This window comes from Myotis nattereri (genome assembly GCF_964212035.1).
Source record: "Myotis nattereri genome assembly, chromosome: 14".
NCBI lineage: Eukaryota > Metazoa > Chordata > Mammalia > Chiroptera > Vespertilionidae > Myotis > Myotis nattereri.
Genome location: NC_138089.1, coordinates 54,123,087 through 54,141,978, shown reverse-complemented (window position 1 = coordinate 54,141,978; position 18,892 = coordinate 54,123,087). Strand labels below are relative to the sequence as shown.

At 37.8% G+C, this 18,892-nt stretch overlaps 1 protein-coding gene across 1 annotated transcript in view; it reads right to left on the bottom strand.

Moving 5' to 3' along the window:
* The window catches only part of OXSR1 (oxidative stress responsive kinase 1), a 66,818-nt gene that overhangs the window by 29,506 nt on the left and 18,420 nt on the right, over nucleotides 1-18,892 (bottom strand). The window contains exons 3-5 of the mRNA XM_081105740.1: nucleotides 18,255-18,363; nucleotides 8,532-8,673; nucleotides 2,502-2,557 (exon numbers count right to left, since the gene is read on the bottom strand). Coding sequence (XP_080961866.1) covers nucleotides 2,502-2,557; nucleotides 8,532-8,673; nucleotides 18,255-18,363 — 307 coding nt within the window. The remainder of the gene's footprint in view (nucleotides 1-2,501; nucleotides 2,558-8,531; nucleotides 8,674-18,254; nucleotides 18,364-18,892) is intronic.

Genomic DNA, 18,892 nt, shown 5'->3' with positions numbered 1-18,892 from the left:
CAAAAGGGGAAAGACGAGAAAAATGAAGGGAAGGAAAATGGGTGCTGGCCTATTAAGTTGCCTGGAAATCACTGTGGGGAGGGAGAGGGGGTGTATAACAACCATAATGGCTGTTTGCCTCTTTGCCTGCACCTTTGAGATCTGAAGCAGCAATCACTGATCAGAACACAGATGCATGATATCTGGAGAACAGATCATTTTTGCCCACTATGATTCCCACAAGTTGTGTGCAAACCATTCCAAAAAATGCACAGCTGCATACAGTGGCTGATGGGTGAGAAATTTGGCTCTGAAATTGACCAAATTAAGCACAATTTGCAATCTAAGACCTTCCCTAGAATTTTCAAGCCTTTAATGGTCCACAGAATTCCAAAACAGTTACAGTAAGTCCTCACTTAACATCAACAGGTTCTGTGACTTTAAGTAAAACAATGTATAACGAAGCCAATTTTACCATAAGCTAATTGATATAGAAAGAGTTAAGTTCCTACAGCATCTCATCTATCTATCTATAATAATAAAAGCGTAATATGCTAATTAGACCAGACAGCCGAACAACCTTCTGGACGAAGCTGGGGATGCGAGGGCCGAGCCCCTTGCATGAATTTCATGCATCGGGCCTCTAGTATTATAATGAAATGACGGACAAAATGTTTTCGAGAACCCCACTGTGCATCAGATTCTGCCAGTTCAATTGCTGTCCAGGTGGGAAGACAGATTCCTGGTAATAATTCTGTTCACTATTTTATCACAGTCCTCTCCTTTATTTTTTTCTTCCACCTCGTTTTGCTTCCCTAAGCAATATAGACAATTGTCCCTGATGTTAAACTTATATAATGGAGTCACATTCTATATACAAACTGTAACTCTACTTTTGCGGACCCCTGTAATATAATTTGACTGGTTTATTTCATCCTATGTCTTTATAATTTATTAATGTTGTTGTATGTAGTTATAATTCTACCCAATTTCAACTAGATAGTATTCTAATGTATAAATTAACCACAAGTTATTTATCCAGTATACTAATGAAGGGCTGGGGGATGTTTTAAACTTTCTCAATGCTTATGAGCACCATGCACACGTAAGCATGAGTTTCTCTAGGCCATGCCATCTAAAAGCCAAAGTTTTAGGGTATGCATATCTTTAACTTAATTTACACTCTCATGATCAGAGTATGAGATTATTTCCTTGCTTTACATCCAAACTAACAACTGGTATTATTAGATTTGTAAGCCAACTGAGTCAGTATGACATGGTATCCCAATGACACTCTACTTCATTTTTAACTGATTACTAGTGAGGCTGAACACCTTTTATACTTATGTTTTTTGTTTTTTTAAAATATATTTTATTGATTTTTTACTGAGAGGAAGGGAGAGGAATAGAGAGTTAGAAACATCGATGAGAGAGAAACATCAATCAGCTGCCTCCTGCACACCCCCTACTGGGGATGTGACTGCAACCAAGGTACATGCCCTTGACTGGAATCGAACCTGGGACCTTTCAGTCCGCAGGCTGACGCTCTATCCACTGAGCCAAACTGGTTAGGGCTATACTTATGTTTTAATGTCTTCATTTGAGAAGCCTTATGTCTATTTCCTAATCAGATTTTTTTCTTAATGAGTCCTTTATTTATTCTAAATTTGAGCCCTTTATCAGTATTCATGCTGCAAATATCTTCTCTACACCCTGTGGTTTGCTTTTTACTTATTCAAGGTGATACACTGTTGGTTCCTCTTTTGATGAATAAAGGTTGCTAATTTTAAGAATCAAATTTATCAATATTTTCCTTTATATTAGAACATCATGTGGCTTGGTTAAAATATTCCCTTACCTTACGACATGAAAATGTGTACCTAAGTTATCTTTTAATGCTGAAGAAAGAATTAAGTTTTGAGTGATTATCTTCCTCCTGCCAAACACCAGACTGTTGCAACAGTGTACATGGGACTACACTGAGGTTTTCTCAGATCATCTGCTTGCTCAACAAGCCTGTGGTTCCACCATTCTGGAGTCTCGGCCTGAAGCAAGGGTTACTTCACCAGGATAGCCACCTTTGGCAGACCCTGGACTCCAACTCTTCAGCTCTGAATCTCCCAAAAGCGCACTTCCACCTCTCAATTGACTCTTCCTAATTGGCAAATACCCCATGTCCCCCAGTACAGAAGCAGCTCTAGATCACCTCTCTATAGCATATTTATTCTTAAACATAGGCAGTTTCTTGACTACCTCTCCTTTAAAAAACTGTACAGAATGCTATGAGAAACCATAGAAAAAGACCCTAATGTGGGATAAGGAGTCGATAACTAGAAGGTGATGAGTAATAGTCAGAAAAACGTCTAAGATTGAAAATGAATATTGAGAAGTGAAGAATATCTTGAGAGTCAGCAGGGATGTGCCAATATAGGGTGCTTGATGAGAAATGATCCGGAAAATGTAAAGATGGGTCATGTGGTTCTACTGAGCATTAAGTCAAAGTAAAAAATATTAATCATTACCTGCAATCTGTACTGAACCATCTTCTCCAAGAAGAATATTTCCAGCTTTCACATCTCTAAGAAAAACAAAAATTACATATTAAAATAACATGTATTCTTTGGAGTCACATAATTTAAGAAACTGTTCACTATATTCATACAGCATAGCCACTGAAGTGCTCTATTTTGCATTAAAGGGTATTAAGGCCAATAGTAAATTTTTAAAAATTTTAGTCACTTGTACTAGAATCCAACCATTATAAACAGAAAGCTAGAATTACATAGAGTTTTAAAGCCTGAGGTGATTAAATGTTTGATTGGGTAATAATAGTGACCAAAGAATGTGATCCTCACCTAATTCTACTTTGTGAAATATATTGATTTTTTTCTAAAACCTAACATGTGATCAAAATTTTTAAATGGTCAGTATGTGGTCGAAAATAGGGATTATTCTATGATTATAGCATAAAGATATTGAGCCTCTGCCCCCCTGGTGGTCAGTGAGCGTCATAGCAACCAGTTGTTCCTCCAGTCATTCTGCTGTTTGGTCAATTTGTATATTAGGCTTTTATTATGTAGGATTGATTTCAGACAGAGATAGAAACATCAATGATTAGAGATAATCATTGATTGGCTATCTCCTGAATGCCCCCAGGAATCGAGCCCGCAACCCAGGCATGTGCTTTGACCAGGAATCAAAACATGACCTCCTGATTCACAGGTTGACTCAACCACTGAACTACACCAGCCAGGCTCCAAATACATTCTTAAGTGAAGAATATTATATGTAGTATGTTGCCATTTGCCTGGGTTTGTTTTTGCTTTTTAAGCAGAAAGAAGGATATATAAATTATGTTATATTGGCCTAAAATCTCTCTCAAAGGAGTCGCAAGAAAATGGCAAGACCAGGGGCTAGAACAGTGGTTCTCAACCTTCCTAATGCTGCGACCCTTTAATACAGTTCCTCATGTTGTGGTGACCCCCAATTTCATTGTTACAAATTGAACATAATTAAAGCATAGTGATTAATCACAAAAACAATATGTAATTATATATGTGATTTCCGATGGTCTTAGGTGACCCCTGTGAAAGGGTCGTTTGAACCCCAAAGGGGTCTCGACCCACAGGTTGAGAACCGCTGGTCTAGAGCATGCATGTCAAACTCACAGCCTGCAGGCCGCATGCGCCCCACAACGAATATTTTTGCGGCCCAGCCAATATAACAGTATATAAGAAACATTTTAATAAAAATTTCACAACTTAATTTTTACAATATCCTGTTATACATAATTATTAATAACAAACTACAACATTCGCTAATGACTGATTACTATAATCGTGTTGCATTCATTTCCCTTATGTGCTTTACACGCAGGTGTACCATTTCTCTCCACTAATACTAGCAGCGAGTATTTTAGCAGCCTATTGCCACATCATTAGTCTTGTACTGACTTGTTTGGTGTGCGCAACAGAAAATATTTCGCTTTCCGAGAGCAAGAAAAATAGATTTGCATTGCGCTTATTAATTTGTGCAGTTATTCATTGTCTGATAATTTCCAAGAAAAAAATTAATTTTTATTAAAATGTTCTATTATCTTATGTTAACGATTACTCAATTATTTCAGCCCTTTGTATTCAGCATGTCTCTATTGAAATAAACTTACATTTCTATGAAAATTGAGGCTTTTGTTTTTTTGTGGCCCACATAAACTTAAATCTCATTTATTTGGCCCGTGTTAGCCTTTGAGTTGGACATGCTTGGTCTAGAGCAGTGGTTCTCAACCTTCCTAATGCTGCGACCCTTTAATACAGTTCTTCATGTTGTGGTGACCCCCAATTTCATTGTTACAAATTGAACATAATTAAAGCATAGTGATTAATCACAAAAACAATATGTAATTATATATGTGATTTCCGATGGTCTTAGGCGACCCCTGCGAAAGGGTTGTTCGACCCCCAAAGGGGTCACGACCCAAGGTTGAGAACCGCTGGTCTAGAGGTTCAGGGAAGGAAGAAGACTATTTTACTTTTTTCAGAACAGTTTTAAATTTACATAGAAACTGAGAAGAAAAGATAGTACAGAGGAGTTCTCATACATCTTATACTCAATTTCCTTTATTATTAGCATGTTACATTAGTATGACATTTTTGCCACCATTAATGAACCAGTATTGATGTGTTACTATTAACTAAAGTCTACCATTTATTCAGATTTTTTTAGTTTTTACCTAATACCCTTTTTCTGTCCCATGATCCCATCCAGTATACTATATTACATTTAGTTGCCATTTGTCCTTAGGCTCCCCTTGTCTGTGACAGTTTGACTTTCCTTTTTTTTTATTTTTTTATTAATATATTGTTATTATTGATCTTAGAGGGGAAGGGAGAGGGAGAGAGAGATAGAAACATCAATAATGAGAGAGAATCATTGATCGGCTGCCTCCTGCATGCCTCACATAGGGATCGAGCCCACAACCCGGGCATGTGCCCTGACTGGGAATCGAACTGTGACCTCCGGGTTCATAGGTCAACATTCAACCACTGAGCCACGCCAACCCGGCAAGACTTTCCTTGTTTTTGATGGCCTTCACAATTTTGAGGAATAAGGGTCTAGTTTTCCATAGGATGATCATCTCATGGATTTGTTTGTTTCCTTCGTGATTAGACTGGTGTTATAAGTTCTTGGAAGAAAAACCACAGAAGCAAAGTGCCATTTTCATCACATCATGTCAAGAGTACATGGTATCAACATAATTCAGTCACAGTTGATATTGAGAAGACTTGTTTTTTACCATATACATTTTGTGCAGTGTGAACTTTTGCCTATTTAAATGATGTTTTCTAAGTTTTTGTCTTTCATAAATGAAGAGACAGTCATGCATTTTCAGAAGAACCTTCGCCTTTCCGGAGTGATTCACCAGATAATCAATTCCTGTTCCCTTTTGAAACCACAAATGCAATCTGTAGAACAGCTTCCAGGAGTGAAAGCAGAGGAATGCCACGCAGTGAAAGGGCTCCCTGGACAACTCACACACAGCAGGACAACTGACCTTTCAAGAAGAAGATTTGTAACTAAATATCTGGCGTCAATATGGTCCTTGATGAAAGGACTGTTGTTACTCGCCACAAAGAATAGCGAGCAACCCAGCAGCCCGGATAGTGAAATCCTCCATCCACCCTTAAATAGCAAGAAAGGTGAGCTCTGTTTTTCTCGGCTTCATGCCATTCCTCACATGTCACTATTGCACCAAAGTTACAAATTCCTTTTAAAATTAAAAGGAATATCATAGACATGCTTGACTTTCTCATTAATACCCAACACAAGTTTCTCCCCATGACATTTTTATGACTCATCAATCAGCATAGTTTATGGAAAATTTGAAAAAGGGCAAGAGAAGAAACAAATCAAAACAGAAGCTGGCAAACGCACTACAGTTAGGCATCTTAAACTAAATATTTAACATTTCTTTTTTTCTGGGGGGGGGGAGTTCACTTTGACATATTTATTTAATTATTAAAACTACTTTAAATCAATGTTACTAAACAAGGAGAATTCTGAGATTGGTTTTGGAAATTCGGAACTCTTAGCACCTTTCTTGCTTATCTACAAAAAAACTTGCTTTTTCCCGCCATATTCTAATTACTCCTTAAAACCTCAGTTTTACAACTTGGTAGATGATCTTCAATCAGTTAGTTTTCTGGGCTTTTGCTTGTCTGTTTGTTGAGGGATTAGGATTTAGTAGGTGATTTTTAAAAATTCAGATATAACTGACAAAACTGTAAGATATTTTAAGAGTATAAGAATGTGATGGTTTGATATAGGTATATACAGAGAAAGGATTCCACCCCCATCGAGTAACTTAACACATCTATCACCTTACATATTTACATTTTTTTGGTGAGAACATTTAAATTCTATTCTCTTAGCAAATTGCAATAATACAATATACTAGTATTGTTATCAACTACAGCAGGTCCTGTATTAATGTCTTTCATTCAACATCATTTCATTATAATGTTGATGAGATGCTATAGGAATTTAACACCTGTTTATAAAATAATAAAAATAAGTAAGTAAAAATGGTGAGAGTAGGCATTATTGTCTTGTTCCTGATCTTAGAGAAAAAGCTTTCAGCTTTTCACTGTTGGGTATGACATAAGCTGTGGGTTTGTCATATATGGTCTTTATTATGTTAGGTACATTACCACTATAGCCAGTTTGTTGAGAGTTTTTATCACGTAAGGATGTTGAATTTTGTCAAATGCTTTTTTTTAATCTATTGAGATAATCATAAGATTTTTATTATTCATTTTGTTAATGTGGTATATCATATTGATTGATTTGCAAATGTTGGACCATCCTGGCATCCCTGAAATAAATCTCAGTTGATCATGGTATGATCCTAATGCATTGTTCAATTCAGTTTACTAATATTCTGTTGAGGATTTTTGCATCTACATTCATCAGGGATATTGGTCTGTAAATTTTTTCTTGTAGTGTCCTGTCTAGCTTTGGTATCAGTGAAATGCCAGCCCTTAAAATGAGTTTGGAAGTGTTCCCTCTTCTTCTTTTTTTTGGAAGAGTTTGAGAAGGATTGTTGTTAGTTTTTTAAAAATTTGGGTAGACTTCTCGAGGGAAGACATCTGATCCTGGACTTTTCTTTGCTGAGAGGTTTTGACTGATTAAGTCTCCTTACTAGTAACTTGTCTGTTCTGATTTTCTATTTCTTCATAATTGAATCTGAGGTTATATACTTCTACAAATTTACCCTTTCTTCTACACTGTCAAAAATGTGTTGGCATATAATTGTTTGTACTACTCTCTAATGATTCTTTGTATTTCAGAGATGTCAGTTGTAACGTTCCTTTCATTTGTAATTTTACTTATTTGGGCTCTTACTCTTTTTTTCTTGATGAGTTTGGTTAAAGATATGCCAATTTTATCTATCTTTCCAATAAACAAACTTTAGTTTTATTGATTTTTTTTTTTTTACATATTTCTATTTTATTTATTTCCGCTCTGATCATAACTATTTCTATTTCTTTTCCCTTCTGTTTACTTTGAGTTTATTTGTTCTTTTTCTAGTTCATTTAGGTGTAGAGTTAGAGCTATTTGGAGTTTTTCTTGTTTCTTGGGGTAAGCCTGGATAGCTATGAATTTCCCTCTTAAACTGTTTTTGCTGCAAGTTTTGAAAAGTTGGTGTTTTCATTTGTTTCAAGATAGTTTATTTCCTGTTTTAATTTCCTGTTTGATCCATTGGTTTAATAGCATGCTATTTAGTCTCCATGTATTTGTGTGTTTTTTCCAGTTTTCTTCCTGTAGTTGATTTCTAGTTTTATGCCATAGTGGTTGGAAAAGATGCTTGATATGATGTCAATTTTCTTGAATGTATGAAGGCTTGTTTTTCTGCCTAATATATGACCCATTTTGGAGGATGTTCTGTATGCACTTGTAAAATGTGTATTCTGTGTTTGTTGGGTGAAATGTTACATAAATATCTATCAAGTCCATCTGGTCTAATGTGACGTTTAAGGTCATTATTTCCATGTTAATTTTCTGTGGTCTGGATGATCTAGCCACTAACCTGAGTGGCATATTAAAATCCCCTACTATTATTGTATAACTGTGTTACACAGCTATTTAAGTGTTATTTTAAAGTTTTAATTAAAATATTATTTTACAAAGAGCTTTTAATAATTTGAGAAAATATTCAAGATGTAAAAGAAACAAAATTACATATACAGGTTTATTTTAAATATTTTTTAGCACATGAAAGAGACTAAAAAGGAATAGTCAAAAATGTTATCAGTGATTGCAGTGACTGCCTCCTGATAAGAAATTGGGAATTTTTCCTGTTTTTGTATTTTAAAATACTAGCTGTGTGATTAAAACCCTAACCACAATGTATTAAAACTAGTAATGCAAAGAACCATGTTAACACTCAGATTATGATTCATTCTACAAAAGAATAGGAAGTGGCCTCAATGAAATGATATAGCACAACTACCACTGCACTTATCCAAAAGATAAGGGAACTGCCTTTTACGTACCTGTGAATCTGTCCGTTTTTATGCAGGTATTCCAGCCCTTCCAACACTTCTTTGAGTATTGTAGCAATGGCAGGTTCGTCTAGGACTCCACTTTTGTGTTCCCCCTTCGCCACAATGTGCTTAATAATGTCCAGAACAGAACCTGAAAACAAAAGACAGTTTTCCATAAAATTTTAACTAATTCAATGATTCAGAGACATTTTGAAATCAAATTATATGTAAACCTTTTGATAAACTGTCTGGGAAATAAAGGAAAAAAACAGCAAATATAAAGAAATACAAAAGTTTAAGATTAATAACTTATTCTCAATTCTAATCTAAAACACAAAGTAGCCTGCTAATATCCAAACAGTAGTGTTAAACAAGCATCATCTTCAGACTTATGAGAATTAGTAGAGAACTTTTAACCACCTCTGAAGAATACTTAGGTTAACCACGCCCATCAATTAACACTTTAACATAAGGTACCACAAACCAATTTAAGTTCCAATACCAGATTAGCATATACAATATTATGTGACTAGAGAAAAAAAATTGAAATGCAAGTCAAATTACAGAATAAATACTTGGAAAGAAAAAATCGTATGTGTATTCAAACTGACTTAAGAGCTAAAATTATGTTTCAGATTAATAAATAATAGAAATAAATTTTTTTAAAAAGAAATACAATAGGAAAGGCAAAGAAAAGTTAAAATGGTAGTTCTCTTTAAATAATAGCCCATTCTTTAATGTATTATCAATCCCATTCTTCCCAAGGTGGGGAATAATGCTCCTACTAAAATTCAGGGGGAGGGGAAAGGTGTCCATATCGTAATTAAATCATAGAATGCTGACAACCATAACTATTATAATTTGTAACAGTCTGCTAGAGATTTGTAAGACTTCTGGCAGCACATGGCTCAGGAAGATCACAGAACCAAATAAAACCATCTCCAATATTAGAAATTGTACCAAGACTCTGAAACACAACACGAACGGCACTGAAAAGACTGGATGCCCATTTCTTGGCATAAGACCTTCATGACCAAAACTAAAATGAAAACAAATGTCACTTTTGTTGACAACTTGCCCTGGTGGGTATTTACATTTCACTTAAAAGGAAAAAATGTCCTTCCAAATAGGTGAAAAGAAGCAGTCTAGATGAAAACATGGGAGGGTGAACCCATGTTCACTTTAGCTCCCACTTGAATTTCCAGTAACTTGATAAACTTGATTTTTTAAAAAATGTTTCTATTGACTTTACGTAGAGTAAGAGAGCGGGAGGGAGAGATAGAAACAGCGATCGGCTGTCTCCTGTACACCGCCACCCAGGGACTGAGCCCACAACCCAGGCTCTGCTCTGAGCAGGAACTGAACCTGTGACCTCTCAATTCATGGGCTGACACTCAACCCCTGAGCCACACTAGCAGGGCTAAAGTTGATTTTTTTTAAAAGGGCATAAAGCCCTGGCTGGTTTGGCTCCGTGGATAGAGTGCCAGCCTGTGGACTGAAGAGTCCTGGGTTCGATTCCGGTCAAGGGCACATGCCTGGGTTGCGGGCTTGATCCCCAGTTGGGGGCGTGCAGGAGGCAGCCAGTCAATGATTCTCATCACTGATGTTTCTATCTCTCTCTCCCTCTCCCTTCCTCTCTGAAATCAATAAAAATATATTTTAAAAACAAACAAACAGTTTTCATGTTTAAAAAAATAAAAAAGGCATAAACCCAGAACAAAGAATAGAAGAAGAATGATAACAGGAGAGAGACAATAATTTTTTTGGAAGAAGGAAGCAGGAAAAGAAAAGCTAACTGACTGCTGCTCTGGCAGAGGGAGAGATCTGAGACATCAGTGCCCACTGGAGGTGTGCCACTTAGGAGAAAGTGATGTCCACCTAGAGCTTCAGAAAGGCTCAGAGTAGAAGGACCACAAAAGGGGAAGAGAGGGGGAACTGAAGGAAAGGGTTGAAAACGGGAAAACTGGTTGAAAGTTCATCTAAGGGAGAATAAGATCCCCAGACCCGCCCTTCCGCCTCTGGAAGCCAGCCACTGTCTGCATCACCAGCAGGAGGCAAGCAGTTTACTCTCTGTAGAAAAAGAACAGGGAGGCTCCAGATACTCGGTGACTTCTCCATACATTACCTCACGTCCTCTCTTTAATGCTGGGTTTCACCAGACCTCCGCAAAGGGGGAGGACTAAGGGATAATTTTAGTTCTGCTAAGTTTAAGCAAGCACACATTAATCCCCAAAACAAAGTGACTACACTAACAGGCCACATACTTCATTATTCTGAGAAATCCAGACCACATAAGAAATGCTTAGTAAGAAGATAGCTGTATAAATGCCAACTGAGTTACATATTTGTAACGTAAGGAATATCTAAATTAGAAATACAAAGGAAGAAATTTCTACTAGGAATTAAAAGTTAACACAATTTATTCATTCAACAATTAAAACATATTACATGCAGTATCTAGAACTGGGTGCCACAGAAAATGCCGAGATATATATGGCACGACTGCTGACTTTCTAGAATTTCAGGCTGATGGGTCAGGGAAATAGATCAACAGAAACCCTAGGGCACATAAAAAGTTTAAGAAGTTTGAAATAGGAACTCCTTTTCAGAATCTTAGATTTTTATTAATTGCACATCATCTAATGATCAATGGGGAGGTTAAAGCAATGCACATCCCCAGGCTACATCCAGAACAGATACTCTGAACAAGGCTTCATATGAAGCCCCTGGGATAACAATGTCTTTTCCAGTTCAGTCTCCAGCAATATAATTTTTATAAGTGGAGGGATGATCAATCCACTAAGATCATCATCTATTTTTTTTAATTAAATTGATTGGAGTGACATTGGTCAACATGTGAACCTATAGGTTTCATGTGTAGGTTTCTGTGTTGTAAGATCTGTATATTGCACCATGTGCCCACCATCCAAAGTCAAATCTTCTCCTGTCACCTTATATTAGGACCCTCTTGCCTCTGCCAACCACCATTCTGCTGTTTGTGTTCATAAATTTCAGTTTTATATCCCACATGAGTGAAATCATATGGTTTTTAGCTTTTTCTTACTTATTTCACTTAGCATAATGTCCTCAAGGTCCATCCATGTTGTTGCAAATGGAGCTATTTCATCCTTTCTTGTGGCTGACTATTATTCCATTGTGTACCACATCTTCTTTATCCAGTCCTCTATTGTGGGACTTTGGTTGTTTCCATGTCTTGGCCAACGAGAATAATGCTACAATGAACATAGGGGTATACAAAACATATCTTTCCAAATACACAATTTCGGGTTTTCTAGGTATATACCCAGGAGTGGGATTGCTGGGTCATATGGTAGCTCTATTCTTAATTTTTTGAGGAATCACCAGACTGCTTTCCATAGTGATGATTCCAGTTGACATTCCCACCAGCTGTGAATGAGGGTTCGTTTTTCCACGACCTCTCCAACACTTGTTATTGTCTGTCGTGTTGTTAATGGCCACTCTTTACAAGCATTAGGTGGGATCTCATTGTAGTTTTTATTTGCACTGCCCCTGATTGCCAGGGCGGTTGAACATCTTTTCCTATATCAATTGGCTGTTTGTATGTCTTCTTGGGAGAGGTGTATTTTCAGGTCCTCTGCACACTTTTTGATTGGATTGTTTGTTTGGTGTTGAGTTTCCTTTTGAGCACATCTGATCTTCATATTTCTTTGCCAGTTTGGACCTTCCCCCTTTCCCTTGTATGTTTTTGTTGTCACAAATTATTCCTGTTTATGCTATATGCTTTTTGATGATCTTACTTGTAGTGTTGTGACCTTAATGTTCTTTGTTTCAGGTAGAATAATTCCCTTGAATATTTCCTACAATGAAAGTTTTATGGTGATAAAATCCTTCAGTTTCTGTATGCCTGGGAATGTAATTTTTTTCTCCTTCATATTTAAAGGATAATTTTGCAGATGTATCATTCATGGCTGGTAATTTCTCTCTTTCAGACATTTGAATATTTGGTCCACTTTCTTCTGGCTTGTAGTTTCTGCTGAGAAGTCAGATGAAATTCTGATGGGTTTGCCTTTGTAAGTCACATCCTTCTTTTCCCTGGCTACTTTGAGATTGTTTTCTTTCTCATTAATTTTTGGCAGCTTCATTACCAAGTGCCTTGGAGAAGGCCTCTTTGGATTGAGGTAACTAAATGTTCTGTTTGCTTCTTGGATTCAGGATCTAGTTCTTTCCATAGATTTGGAACGTTCTCAGCCACCATTTGTTTAATAGACTCTCCATTGCATGCTCCCTCTCTTCCTCCTCCACAACGCCTGGTTCTGATGGAGTCACAGAGTCTTGTAGTGCTCTTTCATTTTTCTTTATTCTCGGGTCTCTCTTCTTCCCTCTGCATCATTTCTTGATTCCTATCTTTAATATCACTAGTTCTTTCCTCTAACTGGTTTGTTCTGTTTCCTATGCTCAACAATTCACTCAATCTACTGCCCTCCTTTGCTTTTGCATTTATCTCTGAAGAGGTCCTTCTACTATGTTCCAGTAGATGGTGCTGAATCGCAAGATTTTTACCTCTGAAGTCTCCCAGATTTGAGCCTCCTTGGCTTCCTTAGGACAGTACTGCAGTACTGTTTGGGGGTGGGTATTGATGGCGACCCCTGACCTCCGTAAGGTCCCAACCCAAGCACCTCTCCTGGAGATCAGTCACAGGGGGAAGCAGTGATTCTATTGCAACAGCTCTTGGTTTATAGATAATATGCTCCTGGAGCCAACTCCAAGGGCACGAGGGGGGGGGGGGGCAAGTTTAAGCAGTGGCAGGGCTCTGTGGTTTCCTTTCTTTGTCTGAAACACCACTGCCGGACCCAGCAGTGGGGAGCACAGCAGAACCCCATGCTCTGTCAGGCATCTGCAGACTTAGTCACTGTTCACCCCTGCTGCTCTACTCACAGCAGCTCGCCCTACTGGGCTGCCCGCCCACATGCAAGCACACACACACTCTCTATTCCTCCTGGCAGAAGGAAGTGCCTACTACCATAGGCTTTCTCCCCTCTCCTGGCTGGCCTGCGAGCTCCCAGCTGAGCCACAAGCTCCCAGCTGCATGGCTGAGCCTGTGCTTTCCTCCTTTCCCATCTCTCGTTTATTCCCGGATGCCCTCCTTTAGGCATCAGTGTGCGGGTCCCTCAGGTGTGCATCTGTGTTGAGCAGGGACTTTGTTGAATTATAGATGGTTAACTTGTTGAAATGTCAGGGGGAGAGAAAAAGATGTGTCCTCATACCGCCATTCCTCTGATGTCACTCTAAGATCATCACCCTTGACTGAAAAATTTTGGTCCTGAAAGGTCTCCCCTTCTTGGTCTCAGCAGGTTGCAGCATCTAAGCCTACAGGCACCTTTTCTCTTTCCTTTCTCAAGCTTTCTTAATTGCTTTGATTTCTAAAAATCTTACATTGCAGTTTGGTGCTAATAAATTGTAGAAATAGCTATGTGGATCAAAAGTGCTCCTAATTTCTAAATATAACGTCCTATACTAATAAATCTCATTATTCAATATCAGAGTTTTAATTAGCAAAAGATAAGGATATTACAGTTACAAGGAAACATTATGAAATAATAATACTGACACACTGAAACTTATTCTAACTATGATGTTCACATGGTTGATGGGTTTGAGAGTGACAGTTGCAATTCATTTTACAATTTAATTAGCTTATTAAATTCTACAACAGTACAATATTGCCAAATCAAAAATATGCATTTGTTTTTAATATTTTGGCTGAAAAGGTTGATGTGAAAGAAGGTAGCCTATATACTTTTCTGTCAATTCTGGTTATATATATTTTTTAATTTTCAAAAGGTCTCCTGTTACTCTCCCTGCTGCAGCTGTGATTCCCTCATCAGTTCCCAAGACACACCACACCCTTCCATCCTGCCTCCAGACAATTCTCTGTACAGTGTTCCCTCTATCCGGATTCCTTCTCCATCCTTCCTCTGATACCATCTCCACTGGTTTCAGCTGAATATCACCTCCCGAGGGAAGTCTTTGTTAACCCCACCACATCCATTCTCCCTCAATAAGGTTAAGTTCTCCTGACTTATTCCCATCGCACCGAATACTTCTTCATGGCACTCTACACACTTACAATTATTTAACTGTAATTTTTCCTTACTAGCTATGAGATCCATAAGAGCAAGGACCAATGGTTTGATTCACCAACGTATTGGTGATCAATAAGTATTTGATGAATGGAATTTTAATTGAGCTATCTTGATACAGTTTCTTCCTATTAAAAAAAAATTAAAGTAGTGCTTAGTTCTACCTACTATATTCTAATATTGCACAATGTATCTCTAAAGGTTAAATGTGTATTCACTGTATAACTACAAAAGCAAGATTTCATTTTCTTTAAAAAAAAATGCAAAATTATTACTATTTTAAAATGTTTAGATGTAAGATTACACTGACTCATAAAACTATAAGTAGTTATAAAAAAAATAATTAATGCCTTAAAAAAAAGAGTTAATGTTTGAAAATTATCCTTCAGGAAATCTACTAAGTGCTAGGCTAAAAAAATGGGCACTGTACTAGGACCAGGAAGGACAGGATCATACATTTAAAAGACACCACCCAACATGGTCAGTGTGGCTCAGGTTGAGTGTCAACCTATTAACCAGGGGGTCAGGGGTCGATTCAGGTCAGTGCACATGCCTGGGTTGCAGATTTGACCCCCAATAGGGGGCATGCAGGAGGCAGCCGATCGATGATTCTCTCTCATCATTGATGTTTCTATCTCTCTCTCCCACTCCCTCTCTGAAATCAATAAAAATTAAAAAATAATAAAAGGTACCACCCAGAAACATGTCCTGCCCTTTCTGTGTTCAGGACATTTACTCACTAAGAGAACATGGAGTTATATATATAATTCTGCTTAGGAGTTTAGCAGAAAGAACAGGCTGGCATACAAGTGTGGGATGAAAAAATTAAGCAGACAATTTATTCCTATTCATCAGAGGACTTTTTAGCAAACATTAAAAACTTTGTGTAATACAATTTTGTAAATTAATAATGCAATAAGTGAGCAATAACAAAAGATACAGAATTACCTAATATTCCCATATCTGTCCATACTGAAAGAACCATGCTTGACCACCATCTTGAAAGGTGGTTGCTGTTAGCAAGGCTTCCAACCATCGTATGAACAAGGCCCTTAACAAAGCAATCCAGTTCCTCCAGAGTGTCACTAATGGGATTGAAACAAAAAGGTGATTCTGGCTACACTGAAAAGCATCAAGTAGCAGGGACTATTCTTCTTAATGACTAATTCTTGTGCGCCTTACTACATGTCAGCATGGTGATGGAGGCTTTACCATCTCATTCACTCTTCCCCAATACCCTGAAATGCAGACAGTTAACCTAAACAAGTAAATAGGTTCAAAGAGTTGAAATAGTTTGCCCAATGACATATGACTGCTAGTAGGAAAGTTAAAAGTTAATTCTAAAGCCTATGCCCTTTCCTTTATAACGTCTCTGGGGAAGTAAAGTGATTAATGAGGTGACATATTAAGACTGCAAACAAATATGGACTCTCTCCGCTATAACTGTGCATTCTAAAATGGAAAATCATGCTCCCATACAAAATACATATGCAAACAAAACCAAGAAGGCTAGTGATGGGAAAGTCAGGTGCTCCATCCCACTCCCGCCATAGGATTCAAATCCATGCCTTAGCAAAATGTCTGCTTTACTACATGGCATGGGCCTTCAGGTAACTGTAACAAAATGTCCAATCTATACATGCCAAGGGCCCACTGTTTATAATCACAATACTTACATTATATTCTAAGGACTAAAGCAGAAATGACTGCATATTTACTGCAGGATAAAGCACATAATTAATCATATTAATGCTGGGGACCAAGATTTTTTGTATAATAGAAATGAGATTCAAGTGTAATTTGAAAGTTTTGAAGGTCTATAACAGTGGTTCTCAACCTTCCTAGTGCCCCGACCCTTTAATACAGTTCCTCATGTTGTGGTGACCCCCAATTTCATTGTTACAAACTGAACATAATTAAAGCATAGTGATTCATCACAAAAACAATATGTAATTATATATGTGTTTTCCGATGGTCTTAGGCGACCCCTGTGAAAGGGTTGTTCGACCCCCAAAGGGGTCGAGACCCACAGGTTGAGAACTGCTGGTCTATAATATTAAAATGGAATTGGAAGCATGAATGTCAAATCATGACTTATTTATACATTTCCAAGGTCTTTCAACCAGAAGAAATGACTAAGTAGCAGCAAAGAGCATCCCAAGCATGCAGTGGCTTTCTAAATACCTTCCCCTATAGAAAAGATCGGAGATCCTTAGAATGTTGGCTGGCTCTGGGTCTGAGAAAAGCAATAGAAACCTGAGCCTGGGAAATCTTGAACCATAAAACAAGGAAGTTATCAAAAACTGATGGATTCATGTCAAAAGGACACAAGAGAAAGACTGAGGGGACTCCCACTGACAAAATTTTGGGCAACCTGAGCATCAGAAGAATAGATCATCATTTACTGAAATACACGGACGATACAAAAATCCTTGAGCCTATGGACCTATTAATATTTTTTTAAATGACAGCCTTAACCAATGGGGGGTGGGAGGATCCTCTCATCTGGCACCACTGGTGTTGATTATTAAATTAACTCTTTAATATAGAGATTACAATACAAATTAATCAAAGAACCCCAGTTAATAAGGTGAGGTTCTTTTACACAGAAGAATGCCAGTTTATAAATGTAAAAGAAAGGATGCAATAAAGGAAAAACCACCATTCTGCTGTCCCTGATAAATGAACTGATTCAAACAGGGCTGTTACTGAATGCTAAAATCATTAGACAAAAGACTTACAGGGAAATAAATACTCAGAGTGTCAAAGTATTATCTCACAAATTACCTACTAGCTACAAAGGGAAAAAAAGTTAACCTTTCCATGGAGCAGCCTGGTTATCATAATCTTAAGCAATCAAAATTAACATCACCATTAAAGATACACCAGGTGCCCGGCCAGGGTGGCTCAGTGGTTTGAGGGTCGACCTATGAACCAGGAAGTCATGGTTTGATTCTCAGTCAGGGCACATGCCCAGGTTGTGGGCTCAATCCCTAGTAGGGGGTGTGCAGGAGGCAGCCAATCAAATGATTCTCTCTCATCACTGATGTTTCCATCTCTCTCTCTTGCTCCCTCTACCTTCTTCTTTGAAATCAATAAAAATGTTTTTTTTAAAAAGATACACTAGATAACAAATCCTTCCTGACGTGATGCACTATGAAGTACACCGCATCACCTACAAAACACCTGTCAAAAATATTCAACTTAAATCTAATCAAGGCTTTAGATCTAACTTTCGATTTGCACAGATTAGAGGAATATAAATCAAGTTAAACATCACCATACAGAAACAACTTGATAAATCCAGAATGTGGAACATTCTACAAATAGTTACCATTAGACCTTTTAGATCAGATCCTTCAATAAGTTCATATCATGGAAGAGAGGAAGCAGGAGGGAACCATCCTAGATTAAGACAAAGAGGCATGACAACTGCATGCAATCCGTGAGGCCTGTCTCAGCTCATACACTAGCACTGTTAACAGACACTATATGCTCAGTATCTCCTCACGTGCAAATAGCCATGAAAACCAAACCAGAATAGAAAAGAAGAACATTTTTATTAACTTCCCAACCTATGGAAATTAACACCTCATTGCATTTTACTCACCTCCACTTAGCAGCTTCATGACTAGCCACAGCTCATCTTTTACTACAAAAGACGTGTAGTAAGACACAATATTAGGATGGTGGCACTGACTCATGGCTTGAATTTCTTTCTACAAAGAAGAGAAAATATGGTAACTCATTATATGCAGGCCTGAAACAACACTACAAGTTAGTGAATACAGCCTGGGAATCCCAAGTCTATGCCACAACCTTCCTGGGATCTCCATGGCCCTGACCTCTTCGTGAACAGTTACAACCAGAACCACTTAGTTACCCTCAGTCCATTCTGACTCTTCTCCTTGACTCACTGCATCAGTAATCTGTGAAACCGGAAACGTGGACTATGCACCACGCCCTGGCCTGGCACAGGACCACAGAGGCCTCCCCGGGGGCACATATTTTTACTGCAAGGTGCCCTTGGAGAACCATCTTGGGAAATCTGGCTTTACAGCCAGAAAGGATAATTACTATGTTTGTTTGTGGGTTGCTGTTTTCTTTCAAAATATTGTTTCATCCCATTTTTGTGAAATGATTAACAACTCTCACTCTAAAGAGAAATATACTGAAACAGGGCAAGGTCATAAGCTAAATCCAAAGTAGAAGTCTGAGCCAAACGTCTAAGCTTACACAATTTCCATT